General features: G+C 28.7%; 4 protein-coding genes across 7 annotated transcripts; 2 read left to right on the forward strand and 2 right to left on the reverse strand.

The window, feature by feature from the left end:
• Positions 1–978: 978 nt before the first annotated feature.
• Positions 979–3,917, reverse strand: LOC127065587 (uncharacterized). Its single transcript, XM_050998130.1, has 3 exons — positions 3,166–3,917; positions 2,494–3,056; positions 979–2,413 (listed from the first exon to the last, which is right to left on the reverse strand). The coding sequence occupies exons 1-3, from the start codon at positions 3,427–3,429 to the stop codon at positions 2,050–2,052; spliced, it is 1,191 nt and encodes a 396-aa protein (XP_050854087.1). The 5' UTR covers positions 3,430–3,917; the 3' UTR covers positions 979–2,049.
• Positions 3,918–4,033: 116 nt separating this feature from the next.
• LOC127065594 (cytochrome c oxidase assembly protein COX16 homolog, mitochondrial) lies at positions 4,034–5,415 on the forward strand. The gene is made up of 4 exons (XM_050998141.1): positions 4,034–4,516; positions 4,638–4,758; positions 4,930–5,041; positions 5,272–5,415. Exons 2-4 carry the CDS (start codon positions 4,661–4,663, stop codon positions 5,323–5,325), a joined length of 264 nt encoding a protein of 87 aa, XP_050854098.1. The 5' UTR covers positions 4,034–4,516; positions 4,638–4,660; the 3' UTR covers positions 5,326–5,415.
• On the reverse strand, positions 5,384–8,592 carry LOC127065581 (exonuclease 1). 3 transcript variants are annotated; one of them, XM_050998103.1, is made up of 9 exons: positions 8,303–8,592; positions 8,047–8,166; positions 7,701–7,962; positions 7,399–7,617; positions 7,037–7,324; positions 6,766–6,964; positions 5,831–6,693; positions 5,601–5,703; positions 5,384–5,532 (listed from the first exon to the last, which is right to left on the reverse strand). In XM_050998103.1, the coding sequence occupies exons 1-9, from the start codon at positions 8,461–8,463 to the stop codon at positions 5,522–5,524; spliced, it is 2,226 nt and encodes a 741-aa protein (XP_050854060.1). In that variant the 5' UTR covers positions 8,464–8,592; the 3' UTR covers positions 5,384–5,521. The 3 variants fall into 3 exon arrangements, with proteins under 3 accessions (XP_050854060.1, XP_050854061.1, XP_050854059.1); XM_050998104.1 differs by lacking the exon at positions 5,384–5,532 and having other exon boundaries at positions 5,557–5,703; positions 8,303–8,432; positions 8,545–8,589; XM_050998102.1 differs by lacking the exon at positions 5,384–5,532 and having other exon boundaries at positions 5,557–5,703.
• A 427-nt stretch (positions 8,593–9,019) lies between these two features.
• Positions 9,020–14,971, forward strand: LOC127065580 (blastoderm-specific protein 25D). 2 transcript variants are annotated; one of them, XM_050998101.1, is made up of 13 exons: positions 9,020–9,338; positions 9,417–9,640; positions 9,856–10,288; positions 10,414–10,544; positions 10,621–10,820; positions 10,922–11,161; positions 11,270–11,690; positions 11,801–11,975; positions 12,069–12,133; positions 12,254–13,138; positions 13,271–14,018; positions 14,104–14,204; positions 14,302–14,971. In XM_050998101.1, the coding sequence occupies exons 3-13, from the start codon at positions 9,907–9,909 to the stop codon at positions 14,434–14,436; spliced, it is 3,483 nt and encodes a 1,160-aa protein (XP_050854058.1). In that variant the 5' UTR covers positions 9,020–9,338; positions 9,417–9,640; positions 9,856–9,906; the 3' UTR covers positions 14,437–14,971. The 2 variants fall into 2 exon arrangements, with proteins under 2 accessions (XP_050854058.1, XP_050854057.1); XM_050998100.1 differs by having other exon boundaries at positions 9,020–9,640.
• The last annotated feature ends 15 nt before the right edge of the window (positions 14,972–14,986 follow it).

The following is a 14,986-nucleotide window of genomic DNA, read 5'->3' on the forward strand; positions in this document are numbered from 1 at the left end:
TCTTTCGCTCTATCTATCTGTACCCTCTTTCTCTCCTTTTCTCTCACTCTCTCACTCACTCACTCACTCACTCACTCTCTCTCTCTCCCCCTCCCCCTCCCTCTCTCTCTGTCTCTCCCCACCTTCTCCTTCTTCTCTAAAAGGTGACTATCTTACGTTTCCTTACTGAACACGTAACGGTGTTACGTGTATCACTTGTTGGCGCGGTGAAACCTTCCTCCGCCTTTTCCTTCTCCTTTTTCGTTTCCTCATCGGCTAAGATCGCCGACTCTTTCGCATTTTCGAATACTTCTTATTTCCATGCCCTCACGTGTTTTTCTTAGTTCTTCTTTCAGATCGTACATTCGAGAAAATAAAACTCGCGCTCGACTCTTATTTCTCTTCATGTCGATATGACGCGCTCTCTCGGTTACGTGCTCATACCTGTGCAGACCACGCCGACGTTTGACGTTAATCACCGACGTACGGACGAAACTTTACGATGTTTCACGATGCGGCATCTAACGATAAATTTGACACTACTGCCCCTGACGCCGTCGCCATCATCACACTGTCACCGCCACCACTGCCGTCGCCGTCACAGCTGCTATTACCGTTGTTATACCGCTACTGCTACTGCTACTACTGCTGCTACTACTGTTGCTGCTGCTGCTGCTGTTGTTCGCACTTGCTCGTAACGTTTCTCGATTTGTAGGGAGTAAACGACGGTGAGACGGCATATGCGCCACGATCGACCAATCCACCTTCAACGGCCGGCTTCGTCAAAATTCTATGACGCTTCGATCTTGTTGCTTCTTTTTCCTTTTTTTAAAGCTCCCAATTCGTTCACTGATTTTTGAATCGATAATTTCACGAATTTTGTTCATCTCGTATTTATCGTCGTCTTTTAATATAAATTATCAGCATTTATAATTCGCTCGTTAATATCTCAGTTTTGGGATTATTTGGAGAATGATAAGGTTATTATGTTCGGACTAATGGATTTTAATATCGTTTATTAAAAACAGCTATATGTATAAAGATAAATGGTCACAGAATTTTCTTCTTTACGAGTAGTTGTCGCCTTTATAAAGTAATTTCTGTTTCGATTTTATATTTCTCACATATTGGTTTAACTTGTGATAAATCTCTCTCCTTTTTTTGCTGATAATTTATTTTTGTCAATTAAAAAACTATTCTTAAAGATGAGAATTTGTAAAAGGACGAAGAATTTGTTAAGTCGAGATTACCTGTACTCGTTCATCACGTAAAAGCGATGTTGTAACATGAATCGCTTGTTTTTATGTGATATTTATAAAGATTATACAAGGTAATTGTAAATAATACGAGTAACAAACATGAGGAGTCGGCGATGCAATTCATAACTTTTCGTATAATTCGTGTCGTTCAAGGTATTTCATTATCAACATACGTCGTTTCCCTTTCTAATTAATTTTCATAAATTTTTCGATTAAAATTAATAAATGTAATATCTTAAAAAGCAGTCTGCATTAAATTTATATATATATGTTTGCTAATCTGTTCAAGTTCATTTTTGCACTGTAATTATAAGATCCAAATCAAAATAAGTTTTTATCAAGATGCAGATATTAAGAACTCCACATTTTATTATTTAATCTAATCTAAGAAATAAAGTTTAATTTGTGCGTATAAATGATTGTATCGATAATAGATAAACGTTTGACATTGTTAGTGTAATATATACATGCGTTCCTCCTGTTTGTTTCAAATTCATAGAATGCACCTTTTGTACTACATCGTATAGATATCATAAAATATATTTTTCTATCAAATTTTATGTACACATATATATATGTATATATGCACACATTATTTATTTAACAAATGCAATTATTTCGATTGTGCGTTCAGTTTTTTTATATTGCCAATACTTTTGTCATGTAAATGTGCAAAAGCACATAAAAAATTTATCTCTAAATATAAATTTAATTCTTTTCAGCAATACTCTAAAATTATCACATTGACATTTTAATTGTCGTATTAGTAAAGTTTTTAACATGTATTAAATTAATTGCATCGTTTCGTGTCTTAATAATGCGCCTCTTCTATATATCCTTTCATGCTTTTTGGCAAGGGCAATTTGTGAATATTGTCCAATCTTGTATTTTGTCGTATAACGAAACGACAAAGATACTGTAAACTTTTTACTTGAGTGAACCTACTAACTGGCTTTGTTAGTCTTACAGGAAACGATGGACAACCAGGATATTTAGGTCTTGAATAACAAATAACTGCAGTTTCACTGAAGTTCATAGAATAATCAATTAAAGCAGCTATGGAAGTAAAGGATTTACTCTCTCCACGGTTGCATAATGAAAAAATACCTCTGCTGTGCTCTATTCGTGCATGAAGTAATTTTCCCGATGATTTAAAACTTAATGTTAATAAATACCTGTTAACAAATATCAGATTAAGTATGTTTCTTACATGTAAGATACATAAAATAAAAAAATATATAAAATGATAGTGTACCTATCATCGGATGAATCTCTAACTAAAAATGCACCATCTGGTTCTGACATAAGTTTAAGGTCAGCTTCGTTTCCAGATATGGGACCCCAATACCAACCATATTTGCTCAATTTCAACAATTCTTCCGTGAGACATGCCTTCAACTTACTTTCATCGTTTATTGTCATATCATTTTCTGCATCCGTATTACTTGTATATTGTACTGTTTGTTTTTCATCTGTAGTACGCAATGCTGGAGATTCTAGTAATGGATCGATATGCATTTTATCTCTTGTATCATATTCTCCGTCAAGTACTTCTAGATCTTTTGTTTCTTCTTTTGAATAAATATTTGTTTCACAATCTAAAGGTGAAGAAAATTGAGTATCGCAATTAACTTTGTTTTCATTTATAGTACTTTGTATGACATTAGCTTGTGAATTATCTGTAATTATAGAAGGAAGACAATGTTCGATCAGCGGTGTGTCAATGTAAAAAGAAGATTTTGCTGGCTTCTGGTTTTCAACCTTGAACATTATTTGTTGGGTCTCATAAAGATGATCGGCTGTGATAGCTTTGCTTACCTGAAAAAATTATATTATAAGATTGAATGTTTTTGAATATATATATATATATATATATATATATAATGTGTATATATATATATATATATGTATATATATATATACTTACTTTTTGCTTAGCTTTGCAGATTGCAAAATGTTTCTTAATATTTCCAAAAAAACCGTGTGATATTTTGTTGGTGCTATTATTTTGTGGTTTGCACGGTGCAATGTTGATAGTGTTAGGATCTTCTCCCTTCCATTTGTTTTCATCTGCTTTTATGACATTTTCACGATAATGACGTTTCCATAAGAAACCCAAAGGCTTCTTATTCAATTTCCAAGATATTAATCCGTATCTTGAAGATTTTGTGTTATCCATTTGATTGACCATATCCAAAACAGAAGACCAGAGTTTCGTTCTCGTTCAAGTGTGAACAAAACACGGAATTTGATTAATTATCATTTGTAATATTTATGGTATTAAACACATTTGTTATAAAATAGTTTAATGATTATTTTCTTTTACAGTCGTATACGTACACGTATATTGTACACATTCAAACTCACTCTAACCTGACATGTGTATCTCTCCATTAAAAATTGACACTATTTTTACACTCTTTTGATCAAGCATACATATAATTCTCTCTTGATTACGAATCAAAAACATTGATCGGCGATCAAGCTGTCGCCAATGAACAGTGTTTATTTAAATTATGAACAGTGTTAAGTTAAAATAAACTGTTAATTTAACCCACGTTAGAATGCTATTGAAAATTTCGATTCGTCATAAATTATCGATACTATAATCTATGATTGTAAAAATTAATTTATATTTTTGTTATTTTTTATCTTTTCTGAGAATAGCCAATTATTAGGATTCATTTCTATGAGATACCAACCAATAATTTTTAGTTGAGACAGTAATCTGGGACGGTATTCATGAAACAGTTGCATAATGGCGAATTGTGATGGCGATCGTAATGGAAAATCCCTAGGACAGTAACTTGACAATCGTAAATGCAATATGTACACTATTTTTCGTATACGATGTTTGTCGATATACTATCGTGTTATTTGACTCATAATGTGAAATTATTTGAGGAGTCCAAACGAAGCCAAAATAAAGTTAAGAATTGTATCAATTCAAGTGTATTTAGATGAGAACAAAATAACATTCTTATCAATGTTAGAAGAAGATACTGGCTGATATAACCTAGACTATGTTTTTGATTATATTCAACTCCTTTTCTTATGTACAAAAAGAAATAATACTGATGTGTCGCTGCTCTACCTGATTTTATAGCTATAGGATCGAGTTCGTAGACGACACATGCATCGACGTAAGAAATAAATAGTAAATAGTAATAATTTTATTTTTTTCACCGCTACGACTTGCATCTCGCATTGTTACGATCTTGCGTTGAGGAGGATAGTCGACTCTGATTGGTAGATTTATTAACGTAGAAGCCGGAGAGGTTAGTTTTAATCGCTACATAAGATTAAAATTCGTGTAATAAAAGTAGATAAAGCTTAAAGTATATTTTATATAATATTACTTTATTGCTACAATTGATATTTGTTATTATGTTTATTAAGGAATAAGTTTATTGGTTAACGTGATGTCATTATTTCGAAGTAAAGCGTTTCGCTATGGTCTTCCATTCTTAATTTTAGTCGTCGGTGGATCGTTCGGACTTAAAGAGTTTACACAAATAAGGTATATAAGAATTGGTATATATATATTCTTATTTTGTAAAATAAAAATTATGGAATTATAAAATAATACGACTTAATATGACGCTTATAATTACATAATTTATTACAAGTAATTTGTTATAATTGGTCTCTATGTTTTCTTCTTTTGCTAGTATGAAATTTTTTTTTTTAGATATATATACAGACAGCGAAATGCTTATTACAATGAAGCAAAAGAAGTAGGTGTTGAAGTAAAAAAACCAGGAGAAGTTACTTTAGAATCTGAATTTGAAACAATTAAACAGGTATGCTACAAGCTATAAATAAGTATTCCAATATATGTAATATAAGTACTTTAGAATATAATAATAAGATAGGTCTTGTAAAAATAGTTTTAATTTAGTAATGAAACGTTTCATGTTTCTTATATATTGTGATAAGTTTTTTTACATTTCTATCTTTTAAAAAAAGCAGTCAATTTTATTTTCAGTAGATGTGTCTATAAATAAATGTCATATCCTTATTATAATTTTAGCTGGATATCAATAACTGGAAAAATGTAAGAATACCAAGACCTTGGGAGGAATAAATATAAAATAAATTACTTCTTGTAAAATATAAAAAATAGATGTATTTATATCATTGCTATTAATATAGAATTTAAATAATGCCTATAACAGTAATGCAATTTTTTTTTCAGAGATACATAACAATATTTTTATAAACACTCATTCAATATATACATACAGTGCAGATATAGTTTATTTCATTCTCACTTTAGTGCCTCAACTTTGTTCTGTAAAATATAATATAGAACTTTTTATAAATGTATAATATGTAAATAATTATAATGAAAAAACTTACTCTTTTCAAATCCAAACATATTTAATAAACTTAATTGTCCATGCTCAGAAAATAACTGTTTACTTCGACGGTCTCGTTTGATTTTACTTTTTTTGTCGGTTTTCTAAAAAATATTAAAAATTAAAGAAATTTGCACACGTATTTTTTGTATATAAATATAGTTAAACTTTTCATAATACGAATACTATAAATATCTTAATGATATTCTTATTGTAGATAAAAATACAAACCATTTGGAAGTTTGTTAATTGCCTTTTGATCGTTTTACTAGAGTTAATGTCTTTTGATGTATTTAATTTAATATTTGAAAATTTTAATAAAGTTTTTGTATTATCTTCCACACTATTTTGGCTAACTGAATAATCAGATTCTGAAGAAGGACTGTTTGATTGTAACATATTACAATTATAGTTATCCATATCCTCATTTACACTTAAATTAGAATGTTCCACTTCGTTCGTTGAAATAAATGAACTTCTTGATTCGTATGTATGATTTGAAGAACACGTATCTTGCGTTGTAAGTATTTCTTCAGCAGTCATGCTTCTGTTAGCAATCATACTCTCATTTTCATTTACTAATGTATTCTGATCTGATTGATCTGTATCTATGGAATATGCATTATCTGGATTATTAAATTCTGTTTGATATTTTAAATCACATTTTGTGTCATTTACTTCTATTTTCATTTTTTTGGGAGTATGACCTACACATAGTTCGTCAGGTTCAAAATTAATATCATTATCATTATTTCTCGTATTACTTTGATCTACATGTTCATTTGTACTTGTAAAAAATTTACTTTCTGTAATTACATTCTCATCAATAATTGTTTTTTTAAAGTGTATTATACGCCCAGGTCTTATCTTACTTTTCCGTTTAAATAACAGACTAGGAGATATTTCATTACTAGATACTTCTTTAACAAATGGATTCGTTCTTCTAGTTAATACTGGAGATTTTTGTTCATTCACATCAGATACATTGTCTTTTGCAAAATACACTGCATTTTTAGATTCAATATTTTCTTCAGATTTATATGCGTCTAAAATATCTTTTTCGTTTAATTCCTGATAATTTGGAATATTTGCATCTGAAATAAAATATATATTTATATTAATTTGAAACAATAATTCATATAAATTAGATATGATATAAATATTACCAGGATATTCTCTCTTCCTTAAATTAGTAGATTTTTGTTCTGAAGTACAAGATTCTTTTACGGATAAATGATGCTCATAATTTGTAGTTTCTTTTTTATATATGTTTCCTGAACTTTGTTTTGGTTTATAATTATGCGACCAAATACTTATATGTTTTGTAATCATACTTCGCATTTCTGGATCCTCCTTATTTAAATTCTTTGAAAAATTATCAAAAAAATAAATACAGTGTAATATTATAAAAAATAAATATTTAAATATGTATTGCACCTTTTTTCTGTCAGGATCAAAGTCGTGAAGCTTTTTAAACGTGAATGGATCACAATTACCATAAGCAAGTTGTAATGCTTTATCAGGGTCTATCTCTTCTCCAGCATAGTGTAACTGATCTTCAGAAACCTCAGCTGAAGGAGAATTTAAACGTACTTGTTTTCTTTGTAAGGGACAAAAAACCAATTGATGTTTGAATGTTACAAATGCTTTCATAAAGTTGTCTCTATATTCCTTTGATACTATTAAAGACTTCATATTAAGGCAAGTTCCTAAATTAGTAAGAGCCTGTAAAAATAGTAATATTAACTTCTCTTCTTTTTATATGCATTATGTTATATTATAATATCATAGAAACTGACCTTATATATATCACTATCTGAATTCATACTTCGAATAAATTTTTTTGCTTTAACTAATCCTATACCACGAAGTGAGGGTAAATAATCACATCCTGATAAAATGCACATATATCGAAATTTATCTATGTCAAAGTCTGTAGACTTTACTTCCATAGCAAGATGCAATTTGTCTTGTTCAACAAGCAGACCATTACCATTCACATCCATTTTAAAGAACACCTATGATTAGAATATATCATTAATCATTCTCTTATATTTATCATCATTATCTCTTTATATAGAAAGTGGTATAAGTCACTAACTTTTTTACATCCAAACAATGTTAAATCACTATCTTCAGTGATAACAATATCTGCTATACCATTAGTATTAAGATATGCTAACTGGGCATCAGCTTCATATGGAGCTACAATACAATCTATATTTAAACTTTGACATGTTTTAATTAGTCCTAGAGCTATTTCATGTGTTACATCTATTGATTGTCTTAATAAATTCCTGCCTTCTGCAGTTTGTCCACTACGTATTAATTCTGCTGCTTGACGACGTTTTATTACTCTCTTTCTAAAAATGTATAATATATTTATATTAAAATAATATTATATAAAATAATATTTAAACACTATTTCGACAAAAAACTTTACATACTCGTGTCTTTTGCTTTCAGTTTCTGCCTTAGCTGGCAAATGTCGTCCGTCAAATACAAGAATAGGTTTTATATCGTATTTTAAAAGCATTTTTATAAATTTCATACAATATACTATGTATCTAAAAGTTAAAAGTTAAAAGTTAAAAGTTAATCATACTTTAAGATAAAATGAATGATTGACAAAAATATTAATTTTTTCAAGTTTAAGAAAAATTTGAAAATGACAATGAGACATATTATAAAGTAATTACTTACGCATCTGTTGGTTCTCCTAACGATAGTTTTTCAGCACAAGAAAATATACCTTTGTGTAACCAACAGTAAGTATCAATGGCAACAGATTCACCAGCAAACTCATTAATATTTGCTTTTCTTGAGGATTTCTCTAAAAATGGTAATAATCCTGTAATACCCATATCTTAAATATGCAACAGAAGTACATTTATCACATAAAATCTTCTATCGAAACACCTAAATAAGTAATTACAAATATCTACTTCTGTCTTTGTGACTGTTGCCCTAGAATTCTCATTGCCGCCAAATTTTTAAGGCGATGTTGTAAATACAGCTATATGTAAGTATCTGCAAGTATCCAATCAGAGATACGAGATACGGCATATTAGTTTGGAAGTAGCCAATCACCATCCAAGTATGTTATGTGCATAGGTATAGTTTATTAGGCTTAATGTTTTCGTTTTTTAATTGTTAAACAGAAAATTGCATTTTGAAAAATGATTATACTATCGTTCAATTTATATACCTAAATAATTTAAAAATTAATCTTATATTTAGTAGACAAGATTTCATTTCATTTCTTTTAGTGTAGTTCGAGTATTCAAAATTAGCTATTTAAACGCTGTCCTTTTTTTTTTTGAAGAAGAAGAAAAAAAAAAGTTTACCTATTGGTACGTATAATAAAATGAAATTAACTTAATTCTTGACAACTTCATGAAATTAAATAAAATCTAAATGAATATTCTTTCTATTATATGATGTGGTTATGTAGATTAAAATTGCAATGTGTCATTCGTATGTATGCACATACATACTTTATGCGTCAGACTTAATTTCAAACGAATGTACAAATCTGGCAGTTGGTTTATGGTCATATTGTCATATTGCTCGATACGAATTTTCAACCTATTGCGACGTGTTGCAATTTAAATCTTTTTTCTTTTGGTTATATAAAATTTATAAATGTAAATATTTTTTCATCTTATTTAAATAATAATAAATTTGATTACAATGGTTAGAGTTTAATGGATTAATTAGAATTTACGGATCATTCTAAGTACGCTAATATGATAGTATATTTATCTGCATGTGTGTGTACATTAAGTATATCAATGTCAATTGTATGTCACAATAGTAGGTTATGACCATTTACGACACAAATATATTGAACATACTTAGGAATAACCTAAAGGTTAATAAGTGTGAGGGAATAGACTTCTTTATGCTAACATTACTCGTAATAAGTTATATACTGTGATTAGAATTTATTATACATTGTACTCTATTTGATCATAAATTCATATTAAGAGATTTATCTCGGAAAAGTCATGGAATCACAGTGCATGTGATAAAAACGAGGTGAGTGTGATAAAATAATTTCTAATCTGATTATTGTATTAATTGTAATAGAGATTATAATAAAGTATAGTTGCATTGCTTATGTATACCGCATATTTTATTTGATTGAGATACTATAGAGTATATTTTATTTTATAGAGATTAAAGCACTTAACCTTAATTTTTATTACACTTAATTATTTGAATAATCAATAATAAATTCATTTTTAATATAGATATACTGTTAAGTATTTACAAGATTTATTAAAGAACAATGAAAGGATGCCATGGGTGAACATAACAATGGTCCTTATGAACAACAGCTTCTTGCTGTATTTGAAAGTTGTTTGATGAAAGGACAAACAGAACTGAAAGAAGAGGATCTATCCTCTTTATGCGATAAATTACAACTTGATAATCGTGGAGATGAATTAAAGGAATGTATTAAAAAATGTATTCCAGGAAAACGATCAATTTCATTTCAAGAATTTCGAGGTGGATTATTACTTCTGTTGGGCAAAACACAAGAGCTCTTGACTCAAGGTGACACGGAGTGTACAATACAGTTACAGCAAGAAGTAAATATAAATAATGATAATGATAAAATTTCTGACTTTTCAAATTCAGAAATTCAAAAATCTCATATGAATGATAGCAATACAAAAACAGGTGATCTTTATATTTACTATATATCTTATTTCATGATAACAAATATTATATTTGTATAAAGCTTTGTTATATTTGACTTTTCCATATTTCTTTTATATTTCTTACACGTTAAATACATTTTGTAGGTCTAATATTAGATAAAAATCGATTAAAAGATTTATGGCAAAAAATGAATGTATATTTCAAAGAAAATTCAGATACTGCAGAAAAATATTACATGTCTAATCATAGAGAAACTTCTGCACTTCCAAAACAAGTATTTATTTCCACTTTTTACAATTTGTAATAATAATATACGAATGCAGTCAAACATAAGCATATTTTTTTCATAGATAGCTCAACGCATATTTGAAAAACTTGATCAAAATAGCGATGGTCTCATTAGTTTAGATGAGTTTCTAGATATATTTAAAAATCAAACAATTTTACAAGAAGAATTAATTCTGCCTTGCAAAGGTATATCTCCAAAATGTTTAACAAATTCGAACGAAGAAAAATCTGATTATGATACACTTCAACATCGTGATTCAGGGTATCGTATTAGTATATCGATTTTACTGATTGCCCAATGTATTGATTTTTTTTATTACTCGAATTATAATTTTTATGAATCATTGATATTAATAATTACAGTTTTATCCAGCATAATATTGTTACCGATATGTGGAAAATGGCTGGTATTTCTGATGCAGCTTCTCTTTTATCCGATTTAGGATATAACTCATCAAGTATTAATCTAAGTGATTTAGTTACTACCTTATGCGATGAATTGAAGAGTCTCAATGATTCTATAATTAATACAGATATTCAGCCTCATATTAGTTTGTTGAAAGGTGTTTTTCTTCTTTATAAAGAGGAATTACGCAACTTAAAGTATGTTATAAGCAACAGTTTTTTATCGTAATTCCATGCAGATTTTTATGAAATTATAAAAAGTGATCTACGATATATTTATTCAATAATATTGTTCGTATTTTGCAGCATTTTGATAGAAAATATAACAGGCGAAAGAGATAAATTACGAGTTGATATAATAGAAGCTAATGAGAGAGTGAATTCACTTGCACAAGAAATTGATGAACATCATTTTCGGCAAGAGGAAATTAAACAAAATTTGTTAAAACAGATTGAGCATAAGCATTCTGAAATTATAAAAGATTTATCAAATCAACTCAGTTTAGAACGTGAAAATAATGCTACTACTTTGAAAGTAAAAGAACAACAGTTACAAACACAGCAACAAGAAAACTATCAAAATAAGAATAAACTTTTGACTGCTTTACAAGATAATCAAATTTTAGAAACAGAAAATGAAAATCTTCGAAATCAAATTGATAAACTTAAAGAAACTAACAATGAACTTCTGATGCAAATTAAAATGCTTGCCGCAGAACATGACGAGGTATTACATAAAAAAATAAATGTGCTTGAAAAAAATTGTATTTTTGAAAAAACACTATAATTTAATATTACAGTTCTTCTTTTTTATTTTCGTTTTTCTATCACTTTCAGGTTGAAGATATAGATGCAAAAAAAGAGGAACAAGTTCTGCATTTAATAGATCGTATGAAACAGTTGCAGTCAGAAATAGTTTCCCTGCGCGATCAAAACGATGAACTTACTATAAAATTAGAGATTTCAAGATCGCGTGAAAGTGAAACAAATTTGCGAGCAATTAAAAGTGAAGGTAATAAATTTGCATGTAACTTTTATAATCTTATTTATTTTTTCAAACGATGTTTGTTATACGACAATATCATTTTATTGAATAATTTCGCAGTTGATGTTGCTGTTACATCAGAAACAAATACCAATGTAGAAACGACTTTGCAGAAAGAGGAAATTGTATGTATTAAATTTTTATGTTATGATTTCATATTTCTTATAGGTATCAAGAAAAATAAGATTATTGTGAAAATTCATATTTTCCAACGTAGTTTTACCTAATGTATTTATATTTTATAGCTATCCTGCAGCAATGGCATAAATGAAAAAGTTGAATTGCACAATGCTGAAATAGATGCAATAGATAATAAAGAGCAAATTATAAAAGATCTTAACAATTTACTAATAAAATGTGGAGATTGTTCTTGTGAAAACTGTGATTATAAAGATGCAATATCTTCTATTATTTGTGGGCAATCAAAGTTCAATACATTTTCATTGACTGAAGAAATTGATTTTTCTAAAAGTCTTGCTTCTGAGCTTGAGACTGAATGTGAAGAAAGAACAAGCGAATCATTAAGAGATTTTGTTGTCTCTAAATGTAATAAAACAACATCTGCGAAACGAGTAATGCATAATAGTAACGATACAATGATTTATTCTATGGATACCAATTTTAATAATACAGATATTAAATTACTACAAAATAAAATAACTAGTCTTCGAGATTATCCACCTCGTAAAGAAGAATATTCTACTACGGATCACACGAAGAATTTAAAAGAAAAAGATATTACGTCCAATTATAGTGTGCCTTGTAATGAATCCGATAAGAAGAATAATACGATTTTGTCTAACAGTGATAATTCTCTTACTAATATAGTTTGTCAGGAACAAGAAAATTGCTGGCAAACTGAGAAAAAACAATTGACTGAAAGATGTTTAGAATTAGAAGGAAGCCTTGATTTATTGAAAGCAGAATATGAAGAATGCGAAGATTATTGGGCTGCTAAATTAGAAGAAGAGAGGCAGTTGTTCGAACAAGAACAAAAAATAAGTGACGAAAAATTTTCAGAGCTTATTGCTAAAATGGCAGAATATGAAGAAATGATTAGTCCAGTAGATAAAGTGAAAAACGACGGTCGATTATCTCCCATAGAGGAAACATTTAATTTGGAGAAGCAGGTAACTTAATTTGCTTTTGGTTATTTATGTTTTAATGACACAGTTTAATTTACGTTTCATCTGTACCATTATTTTTATAAATACACAATTATTTTTTGTTTAAAAAGCTAAGAGATGTTCTTTGTAATACAGTATTCAGATTTGGAAGGAGAATTTGAACAATGGAAAATGCAAACAGAGAAGGATATTTTGGAGAAAGATAAAGAAATCAAAAATTTAATTGAAAAATTAAAAGATTTGGAGAGACCAGAAAAAATTGATATATCAACCCAGTTTTCAGATGAAAGCGTTTTTCAACGATCCTGTACTTTTTGTAATCACATTCCCATGGATTCGTTTAACGTTGAATCGTATATGCAATTGCAACCGAGATCACCTCAGTATGACGGGAATACATCTAATGTTGCAGAAAATTTTAAAGGGGATCATATATTTGAAAATTCAGTGCCTTCTAATCATTTCATGTCGCAAGTTATAGAGGAAGAAAGTTGCGTAGAAAATTGTCATTTAAATCAATTACAATGTATCAAACCGGATACAAATAATGTATATAAATGTGAAAAATCGGAATCGGGAGAAAAAAAATCGAATAATATTCCTGAACGTACATTTATAGAAAAAGAAGATAAAAAAAGTAAATTCAAGCATAGCATGTCCAGAAAAGAAAACAATTTATTAATACAAGAATTAATAAAATCGCAAACTTTAAACAGCTTACATTGTCAATGTTTGCAAGATACTGCACAGCAACAAGTATGTAATATTGATATTAATATACTGGAAAATCTGAATATGAAATTACAGATACAAGAACGTAAGAAACGTCAATTAGAAGAATATTTTAGACAGCGGCAACATCATATAGAACAAGTGTTACATCGTAAGTTATTATTTAAATTTTTACCAACGTAACATTCATCGAATCAATTGGATTTATTTTGAAATATATTTCATTTGTATTATAGAAACTTTGTCTCAACATCAAATAGAAGTGTCTGAATTACGATGTCTTCTTTATAATACTCAAGAAAAATTACAAATTCAAATTCAAGCAAATACTGAACAGGTATGCCTTTTCTTTTTTTTTTTACTTTTGATATGTTACTTTTAAATAGGACACTGTGAATAAAGATGATTTTATTTTTGTAATATCGTTTCTATAGGCTAAAAGATTAGCCGGAGCTGATATGCTTGCAAAGGATTTATTTATAGAAAATGCATATCTAATAGCGAACTTAAAGAGACTCAAGCAACATTGTTTATTATCAGGAGTTAACTATGAATCTACTTCAATATGATACTTCTGTTATCTACGACTATGATGATGTTATCTAGTAACGATGATGCATCACTCAGGGATAGGTAGATTTGGGAAGTATTAAAAGAACATTAAGCATGTAAGAGTAATTTAATATAATATACTTAGTGTTAAATATTCTGTACTATGTACAGATTGCATAAAATCTATAATGCACAGGTTAAAGTTATTCAATGAAAGTTAAGCTTTTATATATGTAGAAAAAAAAAAGAAGATTTGTTCCTATTATAAAGCAAATAAAAGCATAGATTTATTGTACAGTATTGTAAAGATAATAGAATGTTATCTCACTCACGCATTATGTATATTTGCAATGATCATTATGTATTTGTAGGTTCTTATTTTAACATAATATGTTAAACGTTTATATTTCGTAAGTACTTAGGAAATAATAGCAATCTTAACGATCGTCATAAATCGAATAGTTACTGCTTATGGAATTTAGCGACAATTCTACCCAGTTTTCTATTATTGTCAATAAAAGTTTTCTCATGTTAATGAGATAAATTGTAAAAGCTAGTTAGTGAAAT

This window comes from Vespula vulgaris, chromosome 8 (assembly GCF_905475345.1).
Source record: "Vespula vulgaris chromosome 8, iyVesVulg1.1, whole genome shotgun sequence".
Taxonomy (NCBI): domain Eukaryota; kingdom Metazoa; phylum Arthropoda; class Insecta; order Hymenoptera; family Vespidae; genus Vespula; species Vespula vulgaris.

What these genes read in the sequence shown, in the direction of transcription:
- LOC127065587 (XM_050998130.1), bottom strand. Translation starts at nt 3,429, where the DNA reads ATGGTCAATCAAATGGATAACACAAAATCTTCAAGATACGGATTAATA. An exon ending in TCTGCAAAGCTAAGCAAAAA is followed by an intron (nt 3,057 to 3,165) that starts GTAAGTATATAT and finishes TAATTTTTTCAG; the next exon opens with GTAAGCAAAGCTATCACAGC. An exon ending in AGAGATTCATCCGATGATAG is followed by an intron (nt 2,414 to 2,493) that starts GTACACTATCAT and finishes ATTTGTTAACAG; the next exon opens with GTATTTATTAACATTAAGTT.
- LOC127065594 (XM_050998141.1), top strand. Translation starts at nt 4,661, where the DNA reads ATGTCATTATTTCGAAGTAAAGCGTTTCGCTATGGTCTTCCATTCTTA. An exon ending in AAAGAGTTTACACAAATAAG is followed by an intron (nt 4,759 to 4,929) that starts GTATATAAGAAT and finishes TTTTTTTTTTAG; the next exon opens with ATATATATACAGACAGCGAA. An exon ending in AATTTGAAACAATTAAACAG is followed by an intron (nt 5,042 to 5,271) that starts GTATGCTACAAG and finishes TTATAATTTTAG; the next exon opens with CTGGATATCAATAACTGGAA.
- LOC127065581 (XM_050998102.1), bottom strand. Translation starts at nt 8,463, where the DNA reads ATGGGTATTACAGGATTATTACCATTTTTAGAGAAATCCTCAAGAAAA. An exon ending in TTAGGAGAACCAACAGATGC is followed by an intron (nt 8,167 to 8,302) that starts GTAAGTAATTAC and finishes TTTAACTTTTAG; the next exon opens with ATACATAGTATATTGTATGA. An exon ending in CATTGTTTGGATGTAAAAAA is followed by an intron (nt 7,618 to 7,700) that starts GTTAGTGACTTA and finishes TTCTAATCATAG; the next exon opens with GTGTTCTTTAAAATGGATGT.
- LOC127065580 (XM_050998100.1), top strand. Translation starts at nt 9,907, where the DNA reads ATGGGTGAACATAACAATGGTCCTTATGAACAACAGCTTCTTGCTGTA. An exon ending in TTGCCGCAGAACATGACGAG is followed by an intron (nt 11,691 to 11,800) that starts GTATTACATAAA and finishes TATCACTTTCAG; the next exon opens with GTTGAAGATATAGATGCAAA. An exon ending in TTCAAGCAAATACTGAACAG is followed by an intron (nt 14,205 to 14,301) that starts GTATGCCTTTTC and finishes TCGTTTCTATAG; the next exon opens with GCTAAAAGATTAGCCGGAGC.